The 25,165-nt window shown below is 46.6% G+C and overlaps 2 protein-coding genes across 9 annotated transcripts in view; both read left to right on the top strand.

The window, feature by feature from the left end:
- HRH2 (histamine receptor H2) overlaps nucleotides 1-6,994 on the top strand; it is a 113,445-nt gene extending 106,451 nt beyond the window's left edge. Inside the window, exon 3 of the mRNA XM_072756555.1 lies at nucleotides 6,260-6,994. Coding sequence (XP_072612656.1) covers nucleotides 6,260-6,326 — 67 coding nt within the window. The 3' untranslated portion in view covers nucleotides 6,327-6,994. The remainder of the gene's footprint in view (nucleotides 1-6,259) is intronic.
- Nucleotides 1-25,165, top strand: part of CPLX2 (complexin 2) — a 203,937-nt gene that overhangs the window by 106,407 nt on the left and 72,365 nt on the right. Inside the window, exons 1-2 of one of the 8 annotated variants that reach the window (XM_026006776.2) lie at nucleotides 13,296-13,443; nucleotides 13,673-13,966. The exons of 1 other annotated variant lie outside the window; for it this stretch is intronic. In XM_026006776.2, coding sequence (XP_025862561.2) covers nucleotides 13,409-13,443; nucleotides 13,673-13,966 — 329 coding nt within the window. In that variant the 5' untranslated portion in view covers nucleotides 13,296-13,408. Of the gene's footprint in view, nucleotides 1-13,144; nucleotides 13,444-13,561; nucleotides 13,967-25,165 lie in introns of those variants that run through there. 6 more of the 8 variants (XM_072756557.1, XM_072756558.1, XM_072756560.1 and 3 more) reach the window with 6 other exon arrangements.

The following is a 25,165-nucleotide window of genomic DNA, read 5'->3' as shown; positions in this document are numbered from 1 at the left end:
AAGGAAAATCCAGATGCTATTACAGATAAAAAGGGGAATGGATACGGGGCATGTGAGAACAACATCCTAAGCATTATGAACACCACTGTCATCATCATCCTCATCATCATTCAGGAATAAATCTCACCTCTGTGTTCCTGTGAGTCACTGCTCCCATGTGCCGTCTTCCATAACCATTCTGTGCCTAGAAGAAGACTCTTGGCACTCAGGTGGGGTCTCTGAGGGCCTGAGGCTCCTCTGCTTGCCTGCCCCCTGGAAATTGTCCAGCCCAGCCCCTGACCTCATCCTTTCTCTGCATTCTGAGATCAACCTGCCTCAGGCATCGTCTCTGCTGTCACCCAGCATCAGACCCCAGCCTTTACATTCCTCATCCTTCATAGCCAAGGCCCCTGACCATTACTCTTTGAACCCAGTTCTTCTCTGATTCTGGACAAAATCAGGAAGTCTGAAAGAACTCCAGATCCATTCTATAAAGCCCATCACACAGAGTACCACACTTCTGCCCCTGACATTAGGACATGTTTTCATGTCTGGAATTTATCCTTGGCCCTATATCCTAAGTTCCTATCTGTATTGGATGAGTATTATCAGCAAACTTTTGGTTGCAAATAACAGAGAACCTCACTCAAATTGACTTTTCAGAACAAAATAAATGTATTGGCTGATGGGAACAGAAAAAAAAAAAAAATCCAGAAATAGTTTAGGCTTCAGACAAAGCTAGATCTATCAGCTCAATAACATCTCCAAGGATCTGGTTTCTTCCCCCTGTTAACTTTGTCTTCTCAATGTTGATCTCATCCCAAGGCTGTTTCCCTAGTGTTCCCAAGATAGATTCAAGTAGCTCCCTGGCTATGTGCTTCCACCTTCATAGCCAGCAGGGAAGAATATAACTCTTTGTCTCCAGAATTCCTAGTGTAATTCTAACAGATTAATTCTGATTGAACCAGCTTAAGTTTTGGAGTGGCTTATTATGTAGCAAAAGTAACTGGAACACCATGTAAATGGATGCAAAGGCACTTCAAAAGAGAATAGTTTTGATATCAAAGTATTAAGAGACACCCTTGGGGAAATTTTTTTAATCCATGAATATTTGTTCAAAAGAAGCCTCTTGATAAATGTGCTGCAAAAGTCAAATGAAAAATAACAAATGTTGTAATGAGCTGTCCAAATTTACTGGAAAAAAATATACCCTAAAAAAATTAAATACTTTACTCAAGTCCTGTTTGTCCTTAAAATCAGTACATAGTTTCAATTATGATCTATGTTTTGTTAAATATAGGTTATCATCAATTTTATTTCAAAACTCTTGACAAAGTCCAAATCAAAGCTATAAACTTGCATTTATGACAGAATCATAATCCCTCCTTGAAGTGATTTATATTGAGTGGGATTTTTTTCTGATCCCCAATTATTCTTAGGAATCTAAGATTTCCTTCTGTATATCTGGACCATCACATGTTCATGTGGTATCCTTTTGCTTTTTCCTTAGCACCAGAAGAAAGGAATGTTCCCCAACCTTACTGCCCCTCCTACAGTAAATTCCAAGCCTCTACTTGCACCCACTGAGAAAGGGTCTCAAGGGCTACTCCCTCTTTCCATAGCCCCACCACACCTGAACTACCTCTTCCTACCTCCCACTGTGCCTTTCCAGCATCTCCATCTCCTTGTTTTTCATCTTCACCCTCTTCTCTTTGCTGTTCTCGGCTCTCCTCTTCATTCCAGATGTATACTTGGATTATATCAGCCTCTTCCAGGAAATAACCAAGACCGATTCTATTCAGTCATTGACACCAGCTCATAATGCTGACATTCTGCCAGACTGGCCTCATTTATCACCAAGAGAAAGAAGCAGCAGTTAACCATCCATTCTCAGAGAAAACTGAGATTGACAAACCTCACACTGCTTTGGGGCTGCGTCTTGGGGCAGGAAGCTTGTAGAGGGGACTCCACATCAGGAAATTTCAAATCCAACATTTTTTTCATCCAAACTTTGGGGCTCAGAAGCCACTATATGACAGTAAGAATTCCTTATGTTGAAAATATCAGAACAGCCAACTCAAATCAGTTTAAGCAATAAAAGGAATATGTTACCTCACATAACTGAAAAGGGCAGAGGCAGGCCTCACTTCAGGTAAGGTTTGGCCCAGACACTCAACTGATGCCAGCAAAAATTCAATTTCATTCCATCTCTCCTTTCTGCCTACCTCTCCTCATTCTAAATCTGGCCCCTCTCTTGGTCTCAGGACATATGTCAGTATCTCCAAAGCTTACAGAAAGCCACTCGCCAACAGCACATTACAAGTCTCAGAAATGAGTTGCTATCATTATCTTAATTCAGTCTTATCAGAGAGGCCATGATCCTTCCCCCAGCACTCTCTGCCCCTCAACCCCAGCCTCCAGCATACACGCACACATACCCTGAAAAGCATAAAGGGATAAAAAGCAAAATATAAACTTTGTCCCACATTTCAGACAATCCTGGTATATTAGTATGTTTTTTCAACCTTTTTTTAAAGATTTTATTTATTTATTCATGAGAGACACAGACAGAGAGAGAGAGAGAGAGAGAAAGAGAGAGGCAGAGACACAGACAGAGGGAGAAGCAGGATCCTTGCAGGAAGCCTGATGTGGGACTCAATCCCAGGACTCCAGGATCACACCCTGGGCCAAAGGCAGGCACTAAACCGCTGAGCCACCCAGGCGTCCCTGTTTTTTAAACCTTTTAAAAAGAATCTATATGTTTATATCTATATGTGCTAGATATAGAGAAAGATTGGTTGGGACGCCTGGGTGGCTCAGTGGTTGGGTGCTTGCCTTAGGCTCAGGTCATGATCCTGTGATCCGGAATCAAGTCCCATATCCGGCTCCCTACAAGGAGCCTGCTTCTCCCTCTGCCTATGTCTCTGCTTCTCTCTTTCTCAGTCTGTGTCTCTCATGAATAAATAAACAGATCTTTTAAAAAAATAATAAATAAAATAAAATAAAAAGAAAGATTGGTTATATGTATGTATGTTTATACATAAAAATGTCATATATAATTTATGCTTTTTAAATTTAAGTATAGTTGACATACAATGTGACATTTGTCTTAGATATACACATAGCTTATACTTAACAAAATGTTGACTATACACACTCACTTTGAACTTTTCCTCATGTGAATTAATACTCTTACAATATAATTTGTAATGGTAGCATCTAAGAACAACCAACACTACATCAGCATTTCTTTGTGGGCTTCCTAACTACCACTGTTTTATTTGGAATCCCTAGCCAATGTTTCAGTCTGCTATTGTCAAAAAAAGAAACTTTATAAAATTATTATTATTCAATCAGTTGTGATAATGGCATTATGGTTATATTTAAAAGGAAGAAAAAGGGATCCCTGGGTGGCTCAGTGGTTTAGTGCCTGCCTTTGGCCCAGGGTATGATCCTAGAGTCCCTGGATCGAGTCCCATGTTGGGCTCCTTGCATGGAACCTGCTTCTTCCTCTGCCTGTGTCTCTGCCTCTCTCTTTCTGTTTCTCTCTCTCTCTCATGAATAAATAAAATCTTTAAAAAAAATAAAAGGAAGAAAAAGTCTTTATTGGTTAAGACATACTAATAAGTCAAATGTGAAGATATTTGGGACTTGCTTTAAAATATTCCAGGAATTGGGGCGCCTGGGTGGCTTAGTCAGTTGGGTGTCTGCTTTCAGCTCAGGTCATGATCCCAGGGTCTTGGGATTGAGTCCTGAGTGGGGTCACTGCTCTGCGGGGAGACTGCTTCTTCTCTCCTGCCTGCCACTCCCCCTGCTTATGCTCCCTCTTACTCTCTCTCAAATAAATAAATAAAATCTTTAAAAAAAATAAAATAATTGAGTCTAATTGGCCCTAATAATTTGTTGACTTGGATTATGTCATTGGCTGATCCTCATGTAATCTCTGTGGGCAGACTGGTGAGAGACACTGTCTGGTTTAAGATAGTTGGGCCCACTCTTTGGGTTGGAGTTAATGCCAACTAAGCCACATGGATGAGAAATGCAAGCGACTCTTAGGAAGGCAGACATGGATGTTGGAAGGCTGAAAATTAACTCCAGACCACAAGTCCCACATCCTTCCATGATGGCAGGCATGTTAAGGTACTTAACTGCCCCCAAGATGGCAATAACAATATGTGTCTGGGGCAGCCCGCGTGGCTCAGCAGTTTAGCGTAGTCTTCGGTCCAGGGCATGATCCTGGGGACCCGGGATCGAGTCCCATGTCAGGCTCCTTGCATGGGGCCTGCTTCTCCCTCTGCCTGTGTCTCTGTCTCTCTGTGTCTCATGAATAAATAAATAAAATCTTTTAAAAATATATATGTGTCTGCACACCTTTTCACAATTTGCCAAATTCCTTTCCATCCATTACCTCCTTGGAGCCTCACATTTTCTCTGAAAGCTAAATATTAGTAACCCTGATGTCCAGATAAGCAAACTGAGATTCAGGCCAAGAACACATAACTAACTGGTCAGTAGCAGAGATATGACTCAAACTCCTAAATCCTATATTTCTTCATGACAATGCCACTGACTTCTAGAAAAACACATTCAAAGCTGCCCCCAAACGGTAAAACATGGTCTGAGCCCCAGTTCTTGATCCCTGACTCTGTACACAAATTGGCCCACCAGGACAGCCTATTTTATGATGTTCATAGTTCTGGAAATCCTGAATTCTACCATCTGTGAGACCAGGGGATGACACAGCCTGATCTAAGGCTCTGTGACAGGACTATTGTTTCCCATTGGGCAGATTCCCCAGTTGTATCCAAGCCAGCTCCATTGGATTCCAAGTCCTTTCCTCTTGGACTCTCTTCAACCAATGTTTATTAGATATCTACTAAAGCCCAAAGTCCTCGCCATAGCAGTCAAGCTCCCCTACCTGTTTCTCTGGCCTCCCCTACAACCACTTTCCCCTCATTCACTCAGCTTCCTTCAACTTTCTCTTAAACATCCCCTTATCGTGAGGTCTATCTCTGACCCTTCAGAAACAGTATTAACATCCCCAGCACTTACCAATCCCGTCTCTGTTTCAACTGTTTCCATAATAATTATCACAACAAATGTCTTACACATTTATATTGTATTGTGTGTTTCCCTTTCCAAAAGGGGGTAAGCACCTCAAATTCAGGGATCTTATCTGGTTTTGTCCATTGATGAATTCTAAGTATCTGGAACTGTTCTTGGCATGTAGCAGGTGTTCGTTCAACAAATATTTGTGAAATAATGAATGCTATCAACACAACCAACCAGCCATATTCTTTTACCTTTAGAGTTTTCCAGGCATGGGTGACATCAGCCTAGGTGCCCCCCAATGTCAGAAGACTCAGATGAGGTTTTCCAGGGGAATGTCCTCAGAGCCCTTCTCATTCTTAAGGTGTTCCTCCTCCTCCTCCCCCACGACAGTGGGAGGCTGGGGTTGATATCCAGAACACCAGTAACTTCAAAGAAACCCTCTCTCCTTAACGTCAACTTTTTATGCTCTCAGGGCTGGTCAAGCTTACCTCAAAATTGATAAGTATGTCCTTCATGGGTTTCAGAATACAGCCTCACTTTACCTAAGGGTACTTGGCACCTATATTTTGTTTCTGGCTTCTGTGGCCTTAGCTGACATTGAGATACAAATAACCCCTTTGAACACCCTGCTGCCTGAGTGTTCAGGATACCACTGCAACACAGATGTCTTTATCTCCATTGTTGCAGATAGGGAAACTGAGTCCCAGAGAGTCCTTCCTGTCTGGCCTCTGAGACTGTAGAAATGCTCACCAAGTACTTGTTTCTCAGTACCCCAGAGAGCTATGGGTATTGTTGTCCTCCGCCCCTGGATATCACCTCTAGATAGAGAGTCAGTGTCGGTCATCTGCTGTTTGCTCTGTAGGACCCTGCTTCCCACCCAATCATTAGAACATTTTCTACCCCCAACCAGGCAGCGCCCAGAGAAGCTACTGACCCTGATCAGCTGGACCTCTTGTCCACCGCTGCGATAAGCAGCTTGGTAGGGAGATAAATGGATGTGATGATTAGCCTCAAATGAGGTTTAGGGATTATCTGTGGATTTTCTCTATCCTTGCGGGCGGACACAATGGAGAGGGGAGGGGCTATGATTTCTGAACCCAGGGAAAGCGACCAAGCACATTCATGACTTGCATTGTGCCAACTCTCAAGAGTCAAGGGGGTTTTGGTTTGAATCTACATTCTGAGACCTTAGACAGTCGCCTCACTTCTCTGGACTTCTCTTTACAAGGGTTGGAGACATGCTGACAATGTTCTTCCACATCAGAAGAGGATCACTCTCCAAAGCTCTGGTTTGAAGGATTCTACGTGCAACTGCAAGCTCTCCATCAGTTCCCTCTAAGCACCTTATCTCCTAGTGCATCTCCTCAGCAACATCTTGAAGGAGCAAACTGAATTACTATATAAAACAACAACACTGATACTAGCAGCCAACATTCGCCGAGCTTCTTATGTGCAATGTGCAAGCACTTCACTGGCATGTGACCATTTAATCCTGTCAATAATCCTAAAAAATAGATTCTATTTTGTTCTCACTTTACAGACGAGTAAATTTGGCCTCACGTGGCTTGCCCCATGTCACAAAGTTGGTGACAGGTAAGATCAGGCCTAGAATCCAAGTTCTCTTCCTCAAAGCCACCCTCTGCTAAATGCCTCAATTGCATATGCCATGATTTCTGTAGACTATTCTGACTGAGGCTTGAACTGGCATCATTAGAATAATCTTTATGCAATCTGAACTATGTTGATGAGCACATACCATACTTACCTCTCCCTGTCCCTGTTTCTTCATCTGTAATCTGGGGGTGATCACATTTCCCTTCAAATGGCTGTTTTGAGGATGTAATGAGATTATCATAAAAGTTCAAGAAATACCAGCTTTCCTTCTTTTGCCCCTCAAAAAATTAATATGAGTTGATTTGCTGAAATAATGACAGCTGGGATGTTAAGAATATCAATAAAAACAGGAAAATAAGCCAGGCATGAAATTGGTAATGTTGGAATTGTCTACCTACCCATTCAGCACATCACAGAACGCCACGACTTTTAAGATGCTATGCATGGCACTGACACGAGAGCTAGATGACACAGAAAACAGAGTGGAGAAAGTGTCATTCTCCCTGACTCGCTTTCTTTTCCCAGCCCCGCAGTTTCAGAGGAAAACACAATCGACATAGCACTTGCTTTCATGGAGATTATATTCTTGTGAGAGAAATGACAAATTAAATAAGATGTTTTGAATACGAGCAAGTCTTATCAAAAATAAAGCAAGGTAATCATCTAGAGTGTAACTTCGGAAGAGAAGGGGCTATTTTAGGGAATGTGGGCAGACCAGCCTTCTGTGAGAACACATTTGTATGAAAGCCTGAAAGCACAGAGCTGAGGCCTCTGGCTAAGAATGAGAGGTACATATTTAAGGAATGAAAAAAATGCTATGACTGGTGTGGAGTAAGCAACAGGTTAAGTGATGGAATAATACCATCAGATAGATAGGTGGGGACCAGGCCAGGCAAAACCTTTAAGGAAGTTTGTGTTCTACTTTGAGTTCAACAGGAAAGATGCCATTAGAAGTCTGGCAGATTAATAACTTGAGCTGTTTTATACTTTTTTTTTAAGATTTTATTTATTTATTTATGAGAGACACAGAGAGAGAGAGAGAGAGAGAGAGAGAGGCAGAGACACGGGCAGAGGGAGAAGCAGGCTCCATGCAGGGAGCCCAATGTGGGACTCCAAGGTCTCCAGGATCACACCCTGGGCTGAAGGTGGCACTAAACCACTGAGCCACTGGGGCTGCCCTGTTTTATACTTTTAAAAGTCACATTGGACCCAAACAAATAAGGACAAAGGGTTTATAACAAAGACAGCATGCAGAATAGTGCAGGGGGGATGGTTTTTCTTTCAATAAATGGTGCTGTGTCATTAGAGTAGCTATATGATCAAAAAATATTTAATCTTGGGACACCTGGGTGGCTCAAGCGGTTTAGCGCCTGCCTTCAGCCCAGGGCATGATCCCAGAGTCCCAGGATCCAGTCCCACGTCGGGCTCCCTGCATGGAGCCTCCTTCTCCCTCTGCCTATGTCTCTGCCCCTCTCTCTCTCTCTCTCTGTATCTCTTGTGAATAAATAAATAAAATCTTTTAAAAATATATTTAATCTTTCACACCACACACTAAAATCATTCTATGTGGATTGTAAATCTAAAGGTACAAGGTAAAACAATAAGGATTCTAAAAGGTAACGAGGAGAATGTTTTCTTGACCTTGGGTAAACAAAAATTTCTTAAACAGAACACAAAAAGCACTAACTGTAAAGGAAAAAAATGGTAAATTGAACTATGATAAAATTAGCAACTTTTGTTCATCAAATGACACTAACAACAAAGGGAAAGGGAAAGCCCCAGCCTGGGGGAAGATATTTGCAACACATATGGTATCACAGCACCTAGGTGGCATGGTGGGCTGAACATCTGACTCTTGGTTTCTGCTCAGGGTCACAGAACTGAGCCCCACATGTTGGGCTCCCCACTCAGCAGGGAGTCTGCTTGAGATTCTCTCCTTTGCCCTCACTCTGCCCCTTCCCCTACTTGCCCACTTGTGCACTCTCTCTTTCTCTCTTTCATATATATATATATATATAGTTTCAAGGGATTCCTACCCAGGGGATACAAAGAACTCCTACAACTCGATAAGAAAGTAACAGATATCACAATAAAAGAATTGATTTAAAAAAACATAAACAGGGGGGCAGCCTGGGTGGTGCAGCAGTTTAGTGCCGCCTGTAGCCTGGGGTGTGATCCTGGAGACCTGGGATCGAGTCCCAGAGTCCCACGTCAGGCTCCCTGCATGGAGCCTGCTTCTCTCTCTGCCTGTGTCTCTGCCTCTCTCTCTCTCTCTCTTTGAATAAATAAATAAAATCTTTAAAGAAATACAAATTAAAAATAAAAAAATAAAAAAAAAACATTAACAGGCACTTCACAAAAGAAGTTCTCCAAATTGTCATTAAACCTGCTGAGAAGTACTTCATTGGCCATCAAGTAAATTCAAATTAAAATCATTACATACTCGCTCCATACATAGAACGGCTAAAAGTAAAAATAGATTGACAATACCAAGTGTTGGTGAGGATGTAGAGCAAGAGAGCAAGGAGAACTCTCATATCCAGTTTATGGGAGTGTAACTTGGTATGCCCCACTTTGGAGAACTGTTTGAAAGTGTCTAATAAAGCTAAATATATGCACCTTTTACCCGTTTATTCCACTCCCAGGAATATATCCAATAAAAATAAACTATATATATATATATATATATATATATATATATATATATATATATATATATCAAAAGATCTATATAAAATTTGGAAACAACCCAAAAATCCATCAATAAATTGAGATATAGTCATATGGGGGAATACTACACGGTAATGAGAAGTAAGACACTGACACAGGAAACATGAATGAATCTCACAAACATGATATCAAGCAAAAGAAGCCAAACACACAAGAATACACACTGTATGATTTCATAAGCCTATAGCATCCATCTGTAGAGTCAGAAGTCAGAACTGCAGTACCTTTGAGGAGGAGTAAGGGGCCAACAACCGGGGTGCCATGATGGGGACTCATAATGTTCCATTTCACTATCCGGGTGCTGATTGCACAGTTGTGCTCATGGTGTGATAATTAATTAAACTGTCTACATGATTTGCGTTCTTTTCCGTATAAGATACATATTTTAAAAATCACTTTGGGAAACAAGAATGGAACTAGAGAGACCTTCTAAAAAACTTATAGTAGTCCAGGAAGGAGATTATGATGCCGTGGAGGAGAGGGATTGGGTGGAGGAGACAAGCAAATTAAGTTGGAATGCATGTTGGTGGAAGAGCTTAAATGATCTGCTAACGGATTGGATGCTGAGAGAAAGAAAGAATTCTACAGCGACCTCTGGGTTTGTGGTCCAAGCGTTTGGGCAGATGTGGAACCACTGGTCCAGGTGAGGAAGACCAGGAAAGGAACCGGCACCAACTAGATGCCTTCATTTGTGACTTCATCTACTTCCCCCAGCAACTTTCCTTGGTAGTTACTTTTAATCCTCATTTTATAGAAAAAGAAACTGAGGCTGTCAGAGATGAGATGAAATTATTTCTCCAGGCTTACACAGGTCTGGAAGGAAACAGAATGGGAAGATTTTATCCAGGAGGCGATCAGGTATCACGTTGGAGCCTGCAGGCTCAAGTCAAACAGCCAAGATTTAAATCTGCCTCTGTCAGCATGCAACCTTGGGCAAGGCTCTTCTTTTTTCTTTACCTGTCAAGTACAGATAAGAGTCATACCCTCTTCATAGGGTTAATATATGTTAAGGAGCCTGATGCAAGGCAGCGGTCTGTAAGTTAGCCACATCAGGGTCTGTGTGGACTTCCCAGAGGGGTGGAGAAACAGAAGGTGGATTTTTAGTTCTTGAGCCAAGACTGAATTTCATTAGCATGGTGATTGCCCCTAAAAACACTGAAACAAATGATGGCATATAATGTTATTGTCACATAATAGAGATCATCAGGACAAAAATCCAAGAGCCAAAAGACATCAAGTGTGTACAACAGAGGAAATCCTGGCTTGACTGGGTGTTGGCCACCTGGGTGCCAATATGCTTTTCTGTATGTTGGAGAGGAAAATTGTTGTGATTATTTCAGCAACCATTTTGGAGGGCTATATTCCAGCTTCCCCAAGGTGCTCTGAGGTAGAAGGCGACAGGTGTTTACTTTCTTGAGTTAGTAGTCAAAGAATTCTGCACTCTTGGTTTAATTGGTGCTTCTCATCACTTCTCTCTTATTTGAATCATTGTAGTAGCCTCCAAACTAGACTCCTCCAATTTCTCCCTTGTCAACAAATACTTCCTGAGCACTTACATTGTTCCAGGGTCATTGTAGGTGCTAGGGAACAATAACAATGAGCCCACAGGTATGATGCCTTCATGGAGCTTCAGATCCACATCACTCCAGAGTGATAATTCTGTTAGAAAGAAAGCACTTTACAGATTGTAAAGGACTGATCCAATGTTGTTACTGTAGGATGATCAAGGTAATGACGGCAGTTGTTAAAGCAGAGTTCCTGCCTTCCCACGTGGCTCTCCGCTGCTTGTAGGATAAAGGCATAAGCCAATTCCAAACTGGATCCCAGTCTCATTTCCCAGTCCCTATCCCTTATATTAGTCTTATACTCCAACCACACCAAAACACGAACAGTCCCTTTATTTCCACACCCCAAGGCCCTTGAATATTCCTCTGTCTGAAATACCCTTCACCTACTGTCTGCCTGGAAATTCCCACCTACTCCCTCAAGATCTAACCCCAACCTCCCATAAACCCTCCCCAGAGGTAGGTTCATCCCTCCCTCTTCTCCTTTTGAAGCATCCTCTCTATATCGGTGTTTCTCAGTAGGGATTAAGATGTAACAGAATAACTTAAGAATCATCTTCAAATCTTGAGCCAACCCTGCTCACCAGTCATTGGGATTCAGTTCATCTGGGGTGCATAATGGCTAGGAACTCAGGACTCAAGTCAAACAAACTCAGGTTAAGTCCAAGCTTACCTCTTTACCAGCCTCATGACCTTGGTCAGGTTATTTAGCCTCCTTAAGGTTCTGTTAACTCCATATGTGGGAATAGAATTAAGCAGGAATGATCAGTTGAGACAAAGTATGTAAAACACTTAGTATGGTACATGACACCTAGGAAGTACTGAACAAATTGTAATGGTTATTGAAAGAATTTTTCTTTATTCTGATCTAGGGAGCCTATCCATTTCTTCCCCACTCCACCCATCTCCAGGTTTGAGAATTAAACTGTATTATGATCCATTGTTTATGTGCCTGTGTCCCCTACTGATGTGAAGCCCTGGAAGGCAGGAGGTATACCTTAGTTCTAGATGCCCTGCACGTAGCACCGTTCTGGGAATAGCATCACCATTTGCAAGCTGAGTGATCTTGGTCAAGTCCATCTGCCTCCTGGGGCCTGGCCTCAGAGATTTTCAGTGTTGGGGCAAATGATGCTTACCAAGTAAGGCTGTTATGAATACCAAATGAGATTATGGCTGTGAAAGTATTTTGTGTGTTGTGAGGTAAGTTGTCATTATGGTTATGCCATCCAGGGTGAGAAGGGGCTGTCATTTCATAGCCACATATCTGTGGCCCTCCATTCATCTTCTTTTTCATCCCATGGAATATCAGCATGACCCTTTTTCCTCAAACATGCTTATTCTATTTATACCATATAGAAGATCCCACCCTGACCTTCACAGTAGCTCCAGCCTTTCCAGGGAGAGAGGGGCTATGGATGCCCTGGTGTGAGCTAAGTTCCTCTCAGCCACTGAGAAAACTGCAGCAAGCCAGATAGACATGATCCTTGTCCCAGTAGAGTTGTAATTCCACTTGAGGGAAAGCCAATGATAAATAAGCAAATCTAAATCTGTAAATAAAATAATTTCAGAGAATAATAATTACTAAGAAAAATGAAGTCGAAAATGTTATAGCATAATTGGGGGAGCGAACATTATCTAGAGGGGCCAAAGGTCTTTTGAGCAGATGACAGTTGAGCCCAAATCCAAAAGACAAGAAGGATTCAGCCATGTGAAGATCAAGGTTAAAAGGGTTCCAAGCAGAGAAACAACAACAAATTTTTTAAGTAAAGTGGTACAAAATGGAGGTTACTGTAGGTGGAATTATTGGGTCAGGAGAGAGTTGGTGGTGATGAGGCAGGAGGGGTAAACAGGAATGGTACCATGTGAGGTTTTACAGGCTGTGATTAAAAGAGAGATGGAGAAAAAGAGAGAAAGAGAGAATGAGAGCGGGAGAGAGAGAGAGATTGAGAGAAATCAAATGAACAATCAAGGGCAAGGAAGTTACTTCGACCTCCGCTTCTCATATGTGCATACATTCAGCAGACACAATTCAACATCTCTTGTGTGTCAGTCATTGTGTCAGGAGATGGAGATACAAAGAAAAAATAAAATATGGAACCAGTTTTTATGAGCCTGGTAACTGAGAATATAGATGCATAAGTAATTTTAATACAAAATGATAAGAAGTCTCCTAGAGGGATATAAAGGCTAAGGGAGCTTAAGGAGGGAGTGATTGTGCCTTAGGGATCAGGAAGTTCTCACTGAGAAAGAGGACACTTTAACTTGCAAATAAAGTGTAAGCAGTAAGGGGAAAGAATGTTCCAGTCAAAGGGAGCAGCAGATGCTAAGGCACTGGGGTGAACCTGTTCAGAATGAGTGGTTATCTGTTCCGGTGGGAACACACCTAGAAAGGAGGCCCTGGATCTTGCTGGAGAAGGACCTTCAGTGCCACACCAGAGAGTCTGCATCTTATTTCTGATGCACTGTATATGCGGAAGCTTTGGCAAGCTCTCTCTAGGACGGGGTAGGTAGAGGATTGCCTGGAGGGAGAGATCAGAGGCACTCGCTAGAGGTACTGCGACCGAGCGAGTACGCGACCTGCGTTTGCCTCTTGGTCACGGAAATGCGGGAGGGGGCGGGTAGGGTAGACTCCCAGGGCAGGCTGCCCTCTGTCCTCCAGGTAACAGGGCCCCATGCTCCCAAACTTCAGGGCAGAACTGAGTCTATGGGGAGCTCCCCCCGTCTCCCTGCAGGTTTCGCGGCTGGCGCCCTCTCTCGTCCCCGTCGCTAGCCCCCGCCTCCTCTCTCAGGAAGCCTGGGTCTCCCTGGGAGCGGGTCTGCCCCTGCGGGAGGCCTCTCGGCTTTGTGCCCCGCGGCTCGGCGGACCTCGGGGCGGGCCGAGAGGGCTGGGCGCCCCCCGCGAGCACAGGTGCTAGCCCAGGCAGGAGGCAGCGCCCCGGCGGAGGAGTGCGGAAGGGGGTGGACGCGCGCCGGAACCTCGGTCCGGGCGCCCGCGTCGGCCGCGGAGGAGCTGCAGCCTCCAACAGGTTCGTAGAACGCGCGCTCGCTCGCGGCCGCCCAGCCGCCGCCCTCCGCCCAGCAGCTTCGAGCAGCTTCGAGCAGCTTCGAGCAGCTTCGCCGCGGCGACCCCGGCCGCAGGCCCCGCTTCTCCGGCAGCTCTCGGCCGCCTCCGGCCCCTCCGGGAGAGGCGGGGGGCGCCGCGGGCTCCTGGCTGCAGCACACCCCGGGGACGGCTCCCGCGGCCGGGTCGGCCCTGCACCCCCGTCCCGGGGTCCGGGCTCAGCGCCACGGCCTCCGAGGACCGCCCCGAGTCCCCGCGACTCCGCTCCCCGCGTCAGCACCGCGGCGGCAGCAGCCCCTGCCGGCCGCCCGCTCCCCGCTCCCCGCGAACAACGCCGCGGCGCCGGGGCCTCCGGCTTCGCCGACCGGGGACGTCGGCTTCCCCCGGGGCAGCGCCCGCGGCGAGTGGCGGAGGGAGCGCAGTCACGGGCTCGAGGCTCCGGCTTGGGTCTGCAGCTTGCCAAGGCCTGGCCGCGCAATGGCGGGTCCCAGCTGGAAGTCGGAAAGAGGGTGGGAGGGGAGGCAGGCACGGAGGGGCGCCGGGCTCCCGGGCGGCGGGCTGGGCCCAGGCTGGAAGGGGGGAAGGCGCCGCCCGCCCCACCCCCACCGCACCCCGCCCCGCCCCACCCCCACCCCCACCCCACCCCCACCCCGCCCCCCAGACCCCCGCCTCCGCCCTCGCTCAGGACCGCGGACTCCCTTCGGAGAGCCCAACACCGACGCCCGAGGCTGACGAACTGCAGTCTCCGACTCAGGCTGTCCCCGGAACATCCCTAGAAAGTGTGAGGCTGAGTTTCCGTGGGGGGAGGGGGCCGAGAAGCCGCGGGGAAGCCTCGGGAACCGGGCAGCCACTTGCTTCCCCTCCTTCCTGCCCAGGGTTCCGCCCCCGCCTCCGAAGTGAGGCCCGAGAGGAAAGAGGGGGAAGGGAGGGACCCCGGCACCAGGTCCTGAATGGCGGCTTGGCTCCGGGAGGCTGCAGTTAGTAAGGAAAGAGGTTGAAAGAGCATGAGAAACGGGCAGCTCCCCAAACTGGGAAGCCAGCTCGGCGGGGCGGCAGAAACCAAACGGGTAAGAGGAAACCTTTTCCGTGCGAGCCCAAGCCCGGAGGGCCCTTGCCTCGGTGACCCTCTCCATCACTGGTAGTCTCTACCAGAGACAAGGAGAATCCAGAGTTGGCGTAGAGGGCTGAGGTGAGTTGCCCAAGGTCACTCAGCCACTTAGTAGCAGAAATGGGCCTAAAGCTCAAGCTCCCCCAAATCCTGCCCCTGTTGTGTAACATTCACGGAGAAGCCTTTTCAAAACCCCAGATGCAGACAGAAGAGCCGAGCTTTTTCCATTCTGAGTCCAAAATCTGAGCTCTGTCACTTACTAGCAGGTAACCTTACGAGACTGACCTTCTGAAAGGCCAGGTTAAGATACCCACCTGTGGTGAGGATTTAATGAAATGCCTATATAATGAGCTTAGGGCAGTGCCTGGTACACAAAAAGTACTCAAAAAAAAAAAAAAAAAAAAAACGAGCTACCGTTTCTGCTACTAGTCCCTCTGTAAACATGCACTGAAGATCTCTTATATGCACTGGCTGTGCACTGGGGAAACAGAGAAGTGTCCTGGGGAGGGCATAGACCAGCAGAGGAAGCAGAAAAGAAATCAGTTGCAATAGGATGAGATAAGTGCTATAATTAAGGTGAGTACACATGGCAATGGGATCTCAGAGGCAGGAATGATGAGCTGTGGGGAGACAAGGGGAAAGGTATCTCAAACAGATGGAACTGTGTGTAAAGGCCAGGAGATGTGAGATCAGAGCCACCAGGGTGATGCCAATGTGCTGGAGAGTCCTCGGGATGGGGACTGTGAAATGAGAGTAGAGAGGAAAGCTGTAGCCAGTCCCCCAAGGGCCTTCTGTGATGAAATATTTCAACCGTATTTTAAAAAATAGAAAGAATAGTATAATAAACCCCCACGTATCCATCATCAAGCTTCAACAGTTGGCCGATTTTGTTTCATCTATACCCACACCCACTCTGATCACACTCACACACACACACATACACACAGAGCTTATTTTGAAGCAAACCCAAGACATCATATCATTTAGTGCAGAAAGATTTTAACATCAACAACAACACCCTGCCATTCAAATGTTGTTCTACCTTGGAAGTCTCTAACTCAAGCTATGGCTTTCCTTCCACAATCTGTTCTAACTGTTCCTGTGCTTAGCGGCAGGTTTTGAGAGAGGTCCACTCTATGGTGATGAGCCATGTGCATTAGAGAAACTAGTTCAGAAAAAATGGAGGGTCATCAGCCTCAACAGATTTTACCAAGCCAGAATTGTTTATCTCCACTATCTACACTGTGGCTAGAGACCAGTAACTATTTTCATGGCTGACCCAAAGACAAATTGAGCCCCTTAATAAAGAAAAAGACAAAAGTAAGAGCTTCCCTTTCAAACTAATCTGAACCATAATGTTATGAGAACAGAAGGCTTGAAGTCATGGAAGTCTCTGATTTGAAAATCATCAAACCCAACAGCCACATTTTATAGATGAGGAAGAGTCAGAAATAGAGAGGAATTTACACAAAGTTCTACAGTGCTGAGACCAGAGACAAGAGCTTTGAACTCATAATCAAGAGAGAGTTCTTGTCAGTTCACCATTCTGCCTGGAAGATTAGGTCTTAGAGTTTTTCAAGCCATAAGCTTGGGATGCCATTTCCTTCCCAAGCTCAAAGAGCTGGAAGGAAGAGAGGGAAGTAGGACAAGAAATGTCCTTCCTGGTTCTCAGAGGATGGCAATGTATGGTAGTTGGTCTTTGAGACACCTTGACATGTTTCCCTTCCATATCCTTCTGAAGAATGTCTATGACAGTGGTACCTATATTCTGGCCACTATGTGCATCTCCTGTCTCATCACTTGGTTCTCATTAACAAATTTCTTCAGTCAGACACCCAGACCTCATTTCTGTACAGTTTTGCCCATCCTGCTTGAATGATGAATATTAAGCCTCTCTTTTTCCATTTGCCCTGAATTGGGCTGCACATCTCTCTCAGCTACAGACTCTGAGGTACAAATAGTGTTTGGCCCAGGTTCTGGCACAACTCAGAGTTCTTGTGCCTTTCTGGAGCATGAAGTCTCTCCTGTTACTGATGAAATGTGATGACTGTGACAGGTATGTGTGCTCCCATCGGGCTCTGGGCACTTCACAAGTCAGCATTTTGCTTTTCAGGGACGTCCCTGCCTGCAAATGGAGAAGGCAGTATCTCACAAGTCCGAGTCTTAGGTGGGCAAATTAAAGCACACATAAGGAGTTCTAAGCATCTCTGGTGAAGAGAAGTCAGCAGAGAATGGTCAATAAAATTGTCTCACTTCTGGAGTATGACTGTAGGCCAAGCTGTAGGAAGGTGATAAAGATAGTAAATTTCAGTTTGTGAAATTATCCCAGCTTTTAGCCTGAGGTGAGACCAATTCGGATATATTACATACATTATATTATTAAATTATATTTTATTTTATTAAGATTATCCATGTTTTCCCTGCTAGCTACAAGTTTGCATTATGTCATATCACTTTTGTGGAACCTACATTAGTACTCGTCTTTGCTAACCAAAAGAAATTTTTTTTTTTTTTTTACCAAAAGAAATTTGAAGAGGATTTCACTTTTACAAAAGGGTGATTGCTTCTTTGCTTTACACCATTTCGGTTTACAAAAGGTTTCATAAGAACACTCTACTTTCAGATAGAAGGGGAAGGCTGTATTACATTATATTATCCGGGCCTAGTTGAATTGCAATAGGTAAGATTCCAAAGGGACCTTAGCGAGCATTTATTCCTCTTCCAACATTTACTCATTGAGTGGCTGTTCTGGGTCAGGCATGGTTCTAGGTATGAACAAGACACCTCACATGCCTGTTCCCATGGGACTTACAGACTTGCAGTAGACATAATTGTTAATAACAATTTAAAAATTAATAAAAAACATTTAAGCAAACAGATAGATAGGAAGGGTCTATCTGAAATGGCTACGTGAAACTCAAGCCCAAATAACAAGAAGTCAGTCATGTGAGGATGTGGGGCCAAACACCCCAGCAAAGGAAATAGCTCTGGAAGAGGCCCTAAATGTGAGCCTGGTCTCTTTGGGGACAGACAAGAAAAGACCGGTGTGGCTGGAGCAGGAAGCAAGGGGAAGAGTGGCAGCAAATGAGGGTGGAGAGGGGACAGAGACCAGTCCCTCACACAGAGCCTTCTATGCCAGGGTCAAGATTTGGGATTTTATTCTAAATGCAATGGATTGTCACTGGATGATTTTAAGCAGGAGAGTGATATAAACTGATTTTGCTTTAAAAAGATGCCTCTGGTTACTGCATGGAGAATGGATGATGTGAACCTGCTGGGCTAGGCAAAGAGCAAGCAGAGAGGGTGAGACACAGCTTCACCCACTGAGGTGCTCAGCAACCATTGAAGTGTTCAGCACCCAGCAGAGGAACCAGAATAGCAGAGCCCTGGGGGAAGGGCTGCCATGGGGAGGGATGTGCAAGGCATTGTGGGAACACAGAGCTAAGAACTCACTGAACCTGGGAGGTATCAGGGAGGACTTTGTGGAAGTGGACAATGGCTGTTGGAGCACAGCTAGGAAAGGAGAGAGCAGGGCTGGTACCAAGGACAGAGGGCATGAGCTGGTGGCCAGGCTGCCGGGGTTCAAATCCCAGCCACACCATTTCATAGCTGTATGGACTTAACACAAGTTGCTTACTTCTCCGTGTCTCAGGGTCCTCATCTTGAAAGTGGGGATGACGAGAATCCCAATATTTATTTTAAGGGAGTTCTGTGAGGATCAAGGAAGTTAAATTTTGTGAAGCCCTCAGACAGTGCCTGGCAAGCACTTAGACAGTGCTGTTATGTGTGTTGGTAAATAAAAATGGAGTGAATGGAAGTGGGAGAGCAGGAACCTATGCTGGGAAAGGTCAAGTAGATAGAGCCCAACTCTGAGGGACCTTGAAGACCAAGCCAGAGATGCTCATCTTCTCTGTGAGCAACAAGGGGCCATCAGAGGCCTTGAAGCAGGAGAACCAGGGGAGGAGAGTAAGCTTAAACCCAAAGGCCTGGAGAGGGAGAGGGACCTACCCACAGTCACACAGCCAGTTACGGGTGGAACACTGTCATTGGTCCCCCTACTGCTTCAATATTGTAGGAAGGGTAGGGCAGTATATCTTTTGTTCCCCCATTGCATCCTTAGGAGTAGAAGGGTGCCTAGGAAATTCTCAGGATTTGCTAAACCAATGACTACATCATGCAAGGAAGATCAGAAACCTTGAATCCTCAAGGTCAGTGTATTTCCAACAGTGGAGAAACTGCCCTCAGGAAAACTGACCAAACTCCTAGTGATATTGACTTGGGGGCCTCATGCCCTCTAAACCCCCACTCCCCCTGTGACTGAAGATACTGCTGCCCACACTGCCCCAGACACCCACTCAAGCTGCAACAAGCATTGCTGCACAGGTTCAGAAGTTAATCTTGGTGAAGTGCTTGGCAGATGAAAAGCTTTCCCCAGACATCCAGCGTAGTGATTGCCAATGCGGAGAAAATGTATCTCTACATTTGCAAGAGGCAGGCCTTTGTGTTCCACAAGAAAACAGCCATTAGAATTCTCATCTCTGAATCGTCAGGAAGCTGTGACAGCCTGGCAGGCAAAGGAGGGTCTTGCAGTTCAAGCAGCAGATGGCAAGAGACTCGGAGGAACTCAGATCTAGCTATCCCATTCCTGGACTCCTGCTCTGGGCAAGGTGTGGGGCCAGGCACTTCTCCAAACTGGAGAGAGCCCCAGCCCCTTCATTTCTTGGCCGGTGACTTTGGACAAGTCCCATATTTCTCCGAGCTTCAAGTTCATCAGCTAAACAAGAGGGATAATACTGCTGGCCCCAAACTGGGTCATTTTACTTTTGATTCTGACCGTGCTGGGTTCAGGTTGCAATTCCATTTCAGAGAGCTGGAAACTGAAGCCCAGGGTATGGTTCACTGATTCCTCAATACTCACTGAACACCCATGATTGGCCAATAACTATCTGAGAGCTGAAAAGCCAATGAAGAATAAGATAGACAGGATAAGGTCCGTGCTTTCCCTGAGTTCACATTCTAGAGTGGAGACAGAAAAGCAATAAAATAATTTCACGAAGTCATAAAGGTGCTAGGAAGGAAATAGGAGAGGATGTATCAAGGAGGCAGGAGCTGTTGGTGTAAGACAGATAGGGATTTAAGGAACAGGCACTGAAGCTGACATCTAGACAGGGAGAAGCTGCTGGCCATGGGACAAGTGTCGAGGCAGACCGTGCTGAGGTAGGAAGCTGAGGAAGAGAGGAAGCGGGTGGTAGAGATAAGGGCAGAGAGCTGGAGCAGGCAGGGCCTTAAAGACTGGGTGAAGCAGAGGGGTGGCATAATCTAAACTGCAGTGAAGTCACTTCGCTTCCTCTTCTCACTGGTAAGGGGCCTGATGGAGCAAAGCCCACATCAGAGGGATCACCCGGACCCCCATTAGGCCCACAGTTCCTGCTTCCATCTCTAGAGCAGGTCAGCCAAAAGGCAAGCAAAGTGATGGATTCCCCTGCTGAGAAATAAATGCATCGGCTGGCTGGCTGCTGGGTGGGCACCGCAGCGCCTTGCAGGCAGCATCCTAATGCCATGAGGCAGGAGGGGGCGGGAGAAACATAGGGCTGGCCAGAACTGGGATGAGGCAAGGGAGAGAGGCACCTGTCTCAGGTACAAAATGTAAAGGGATGTTAAAAAGCTCAGTCACCAAAATGAATAACATCTGGTGCAATATTTTTTAAAAACAAAATTAGTGCCCCCAAAATCCATGATGAATGAAACATTACAATTTTCAAAGAAAGGGGCACCTGCCTTTGGTGGCTCAACTGGTTAAGCATCTGCCTTTGGCTCCAAGGTCATGATCTTGGAGTCCCAAGATTGAGTCCAGGCTCCCTACTCAACAGGGAGTCTGCTTCTCCCTCTCGCTCTGCCTCTCCCCCTCCCCCTGCTCTCCTCTGTCTCTGTCTCTGTCTCTCTCTCTCTCAAATAAACAAACATAGTATTTTTAAAAATAAACATAAATAAAATTTTCAAATAAGGACAGGATTCCAAAAGGGCCAGGTTGAGGGTAAGACACATGGGGTGAGTCATACATGCGCAGAATCTAATCCTGATTCTGAGATGTTCACTCAACTACAGGGACACTTCCTGGGCCAGGGCAATGTTCTCACTGGAAGCCAGAACCCAAAACTGGTCTGCTCATGACAAACAGTACGAAACAATTCCCAGTAGGTGCCTCAGGGACCACCCTCTGCCTTGGCTGTGGAGACAGAAGCCTAAGCAGGGACCTCACAGCCAGGAGGTAACACCTGGCATGCAATCCCTGGCACCACGTACTCCCAAGCAGACCTAAGTTCGAAATCACCCCTTGTATGCTATGGGACCCTGAGTGAGGTACATTGCCTCTCAAGCCTCAGTGTCCCCACCTGTAACCCCAGAGCTAAAAAGACCTAGCACCCAGAATTCAATAAGATAATATTTGAAGTCCTCCAGCACCTGGCTGCTGGAAGTGTGGTCCCTGGACCAGCAGCATCAGCATCTCCTAGGAACTCATTAGAAAAGCAGAATCTCAGCTGCATCTCAGACCCACCCAACCCCCCTCTCCCACCAGGGATTGGCATGCACGGAAAAGCCTGAGACGCTGCTCAATTCTTGGACTTTGAAGATGCTCAATAAACAAATGATAGTACTGCCCCTTTGCCCACCCACCAAACCCTGAAGGAGATCCTGACTTCGGGCAAGGGGAAAAACTTGAGCAATAGAGAGAAGGAATCTGAGGTGAGCACCTCATTAAATATTAAGTGGTCAAGTTTTAAAGCTGAGCTCCTTCTATACAGAACCATATCAGCCTTCCCTTGTTCATCTGGAAAATGGGAATAATAGCAAATACCTTACATGGTTGTGGTGAAGATGAAATCACATAATATGAGTAAAACCTTAGCACAATGCTTGGCACACAGTAGGTGTTCAGTAAATGCTTGCTGGTTGTGGGAGAGGTGGAGGGGGTTCAGTAAATGCTTACTGAGCACAGCCCATGTGATGAAATAGGTCACGTTTGCATAGTTCCTTGCCACTTATATTTTCATTTATACCATTTCAATTGACTCTTCTCATAACCTCTTGGGCACGATACCATAAAATATATTCATTTTACAGAGGGAAAAAAAATCTAGGCTCAGAGAGGTAGAGTGATTTGGCCAAGTAAACCAGGATTTTTTTTAAATTAATTTATTTTAGAGAGAGAGAGAAAACAGGAGCAGGGGGCAAGGAGCAGGGGGGACAGAGAGGGAGAGAAATAGAGGGCTGGTGGAGCATAGAGCCCCACTCAGGGCTTGATCTCATGACCCTGAAATCATGACCTGAGCTGAAACCAAGAGTTGGATGCTTAACTTACTGAGCCACCCAGGCGCCCTGCAAACCAGGATTTAAACCCCCAGAATCTGACACTAAAATCTGTGCCAGCAACAGAGCATCCAACCAGTAACCATGGGGAAAGGTCAGAAATGGAATAAGATAATATTAGACTCTAGAGATGGTGTTGTTCAATCTCCTTATTGTACAGAAGAAAAACCTGTGGCCCAGGGAGGGGAAGAGGCTCATCCAAGGTCACTCAGAGTGGCAGCCCAGGGGTCAAAAGCCACCTCACCAGGCTGCAAGTCCAGAGTCCTATCCTGAGTCCACACCCATGTCCTGCATCTGATTAGCCAGCCTCTGCCTCATGAACCCCGGACTGTGGGGCTGTGCGGTGGGGGTGCCCCAGGCTGGTTCCCTGAGTAGGTCTAGTGGACCGGTGGCATTCCAGCCCCACCTTCCTTTCCAGGTCTATCTGGAAGAGAGTGCAGAAGCCCTCGTTGCCAAGGTGAGGGCTGTGAGGTTGCTAGGACACAGTTTGGGAGCAGTCAAGTGGCAGAGGAGGGCTTGGCTGGGGCTGGGGCTGGGGCTGGGGCTGGGCCTGGGACAGAGACTAGGACCTGCCACAACCTTCTTGAGGGTTGGGGAGGACCTCCAATTCCACAGGGCGGATCAGCCAATGGGAGAGTTGATTTTCACAGACCCTCCATCTCCATGCACCACCCAAGCCAGGCAGAGTCCGATTCTCCCTCTAGCCCAGACCTCATCAAGCACAAGTCCTGCTACCAATCCTTCCATTCCCCCACTCCTGCCCCTGCCCCAGGAAGGAGCTCCCTAGAGCACAAGGCTGAGCCCTGCAGTGGCTCTCCATCATCCTCTGGGTGAAGCCCGCGCCCCAATATAGCTCCTTATAACCTGCCCCAAAAACTTCCACCCTCATCTTTCTCCCCAAGAATCTGGCCAAACGAAATTCCTCCAAGTGAGACCATGCTTCCTCCACACCTTTGCAGATGCTGCTCCCTCTAACCTGGAAAGCTCTTCCTGCTCCTCTGTCCTCTGAGCCTCAGCTCAAGACTCACCTTCTCAGGGAAGCCCTCCCCTGATACCTCCTGGCAGTGTGGCACCTCTGACAAACGTGCATTTAGGGGGATGTCACGCTGTATTTTAACTCTCTGCTTTCCTGTTTGTGTCCCCGTTAGACTGTGGGCTTTTTACGTCTCACTCCTAGAGTGAGACCCAGGTTCCAACTGTGCAAGATCAGGACTTCTCTTGAGTCTCTGTACCCTCCTCTGTGTGATGGGGATTGTGACCTTGGCCTTGCCAGGCAAATGGGAGCATTCACGCTTGTGGATGTGAAGGGCTTGGCCCATCACAGAGACACTGAAAGTGCTGCTGCTGTCGCCCTGTTGTTTATGTCAATACCACGAGCACCCAACCCAGCATGCTCACCTGACGTGTTCTCAGTGTACCCCTCACCTGCACCGGAGAACAATAACTGCCGTGTGAATGGGCTCGGAGAACAGTGAAGCCCCATTCAAGTGTATGTCATAATAATTCCAATCCTTAGCACTCTGGATCCCCACAAGCCCTTAGACCTGAGTCATCCTGACACACTCTGCCTGCCCCTTTGAACAAATGGCTTTATTCACTGAACAAAAGTTGAAGTACCTACTCTGTGTCAGGCAGTGTGCTAGCTGTTGGGGACTCAGCAGCAGGTAGACGTTAAATACATAATTGCACCACCTTTCTTTCCTGGCCTCCTTACAGGTCAGCCTCCCCACCCGGAGCACAGATGGCTCTGCCAGAGGCCAGGGAGGCCACCTTTTGCTCCAAGGTGCTCCGTGGGCAGTCAGCAGGCTGGCAAACACTCCCTCCCCACTTCCCCACCCAGCCAGTCAGAGAACAGTCACAGCTGCCCGGTTTCTAATCTAGTCACTAGTTTCCAATTCAAATATTATCAGGATCCTGAGAGCCAGAGCATACTTGCCCTTTTCCCTGCGGTGTCGCCAGCATTTCGAACACAGCCTGACAGTCATTCAGCCACTATTTACTCATTCATTCACTCACCCAACAGATATTTATCAAGTCCTGCTAAGTGCCGGGCTCTGGGGAATCGGCGGGGCCCTTCCTCACTCAGCTCCTAGTCTAGTGGTGGGACTGGGACAGGAGGAGATTGTAGGAGGAGGTAAGAGTGCCTTGGAGCTGTGGAGACCGAGATGTTAGGTGCCGTGTTCCCAGGATTGTCCCAGAAGACCACCAGTCCAAGGAAGGCGCTAGGGTCAGCTGATTGGTTGGAATCCGTGCTTCACCCGTACTGTATCCCGGGCACATCCTCGGTTCCCATTTCTGGAAATGATACAAGAATGTTCCCTTCTATGAGTCACAGCAGGACTGTGGTTAAAGGAGGGAGGGAAAACAGTGGAGGACATGGCACCATGTTGTACACAGGTGCCTGCGGTTGCTGGAGCTTTAGCATCCAGCCAGGAGAGGCCCTGATTGTGGGGCTCTGGAGGGGGGATGGCCTAGAGTGGGGACTGTGGGCTCTTGCCTGGCCCCACACTAACCCCCAGGGGAAGCAGAGCAGATGACCTCCCCTCTCTGCACCTGTGTGCTCCTCTGTAAAATGGGAGAGCATCAACCTCAGTAACCCTAACTCTGAGAAGGCAAACCTAGCAACCTTGCAGAGCACTGTTCAGTCGACTCATGCAAGGCTCTGGAAATGTCATGGAACCTGCCCTT

This window comes from Vulpes vulpes, chromosome 4 (assembly GCF_048418805.1).
Source record: "Vulpes vulpes isolate BD-2025 chromosome 4, VulVul3, whole genome shotgun sequence".
Classification (NCBI taxonomy): Eukaryota; Metazoa; Chordata; class Mammalia; order Carnivora; family Canidae; genus Vulpes; species Vulpes vulpes.
Note: the sequence above shows the minus strand (reverse complement) of the source record. Positions and strands in the feature narration are given on the sequence as shown.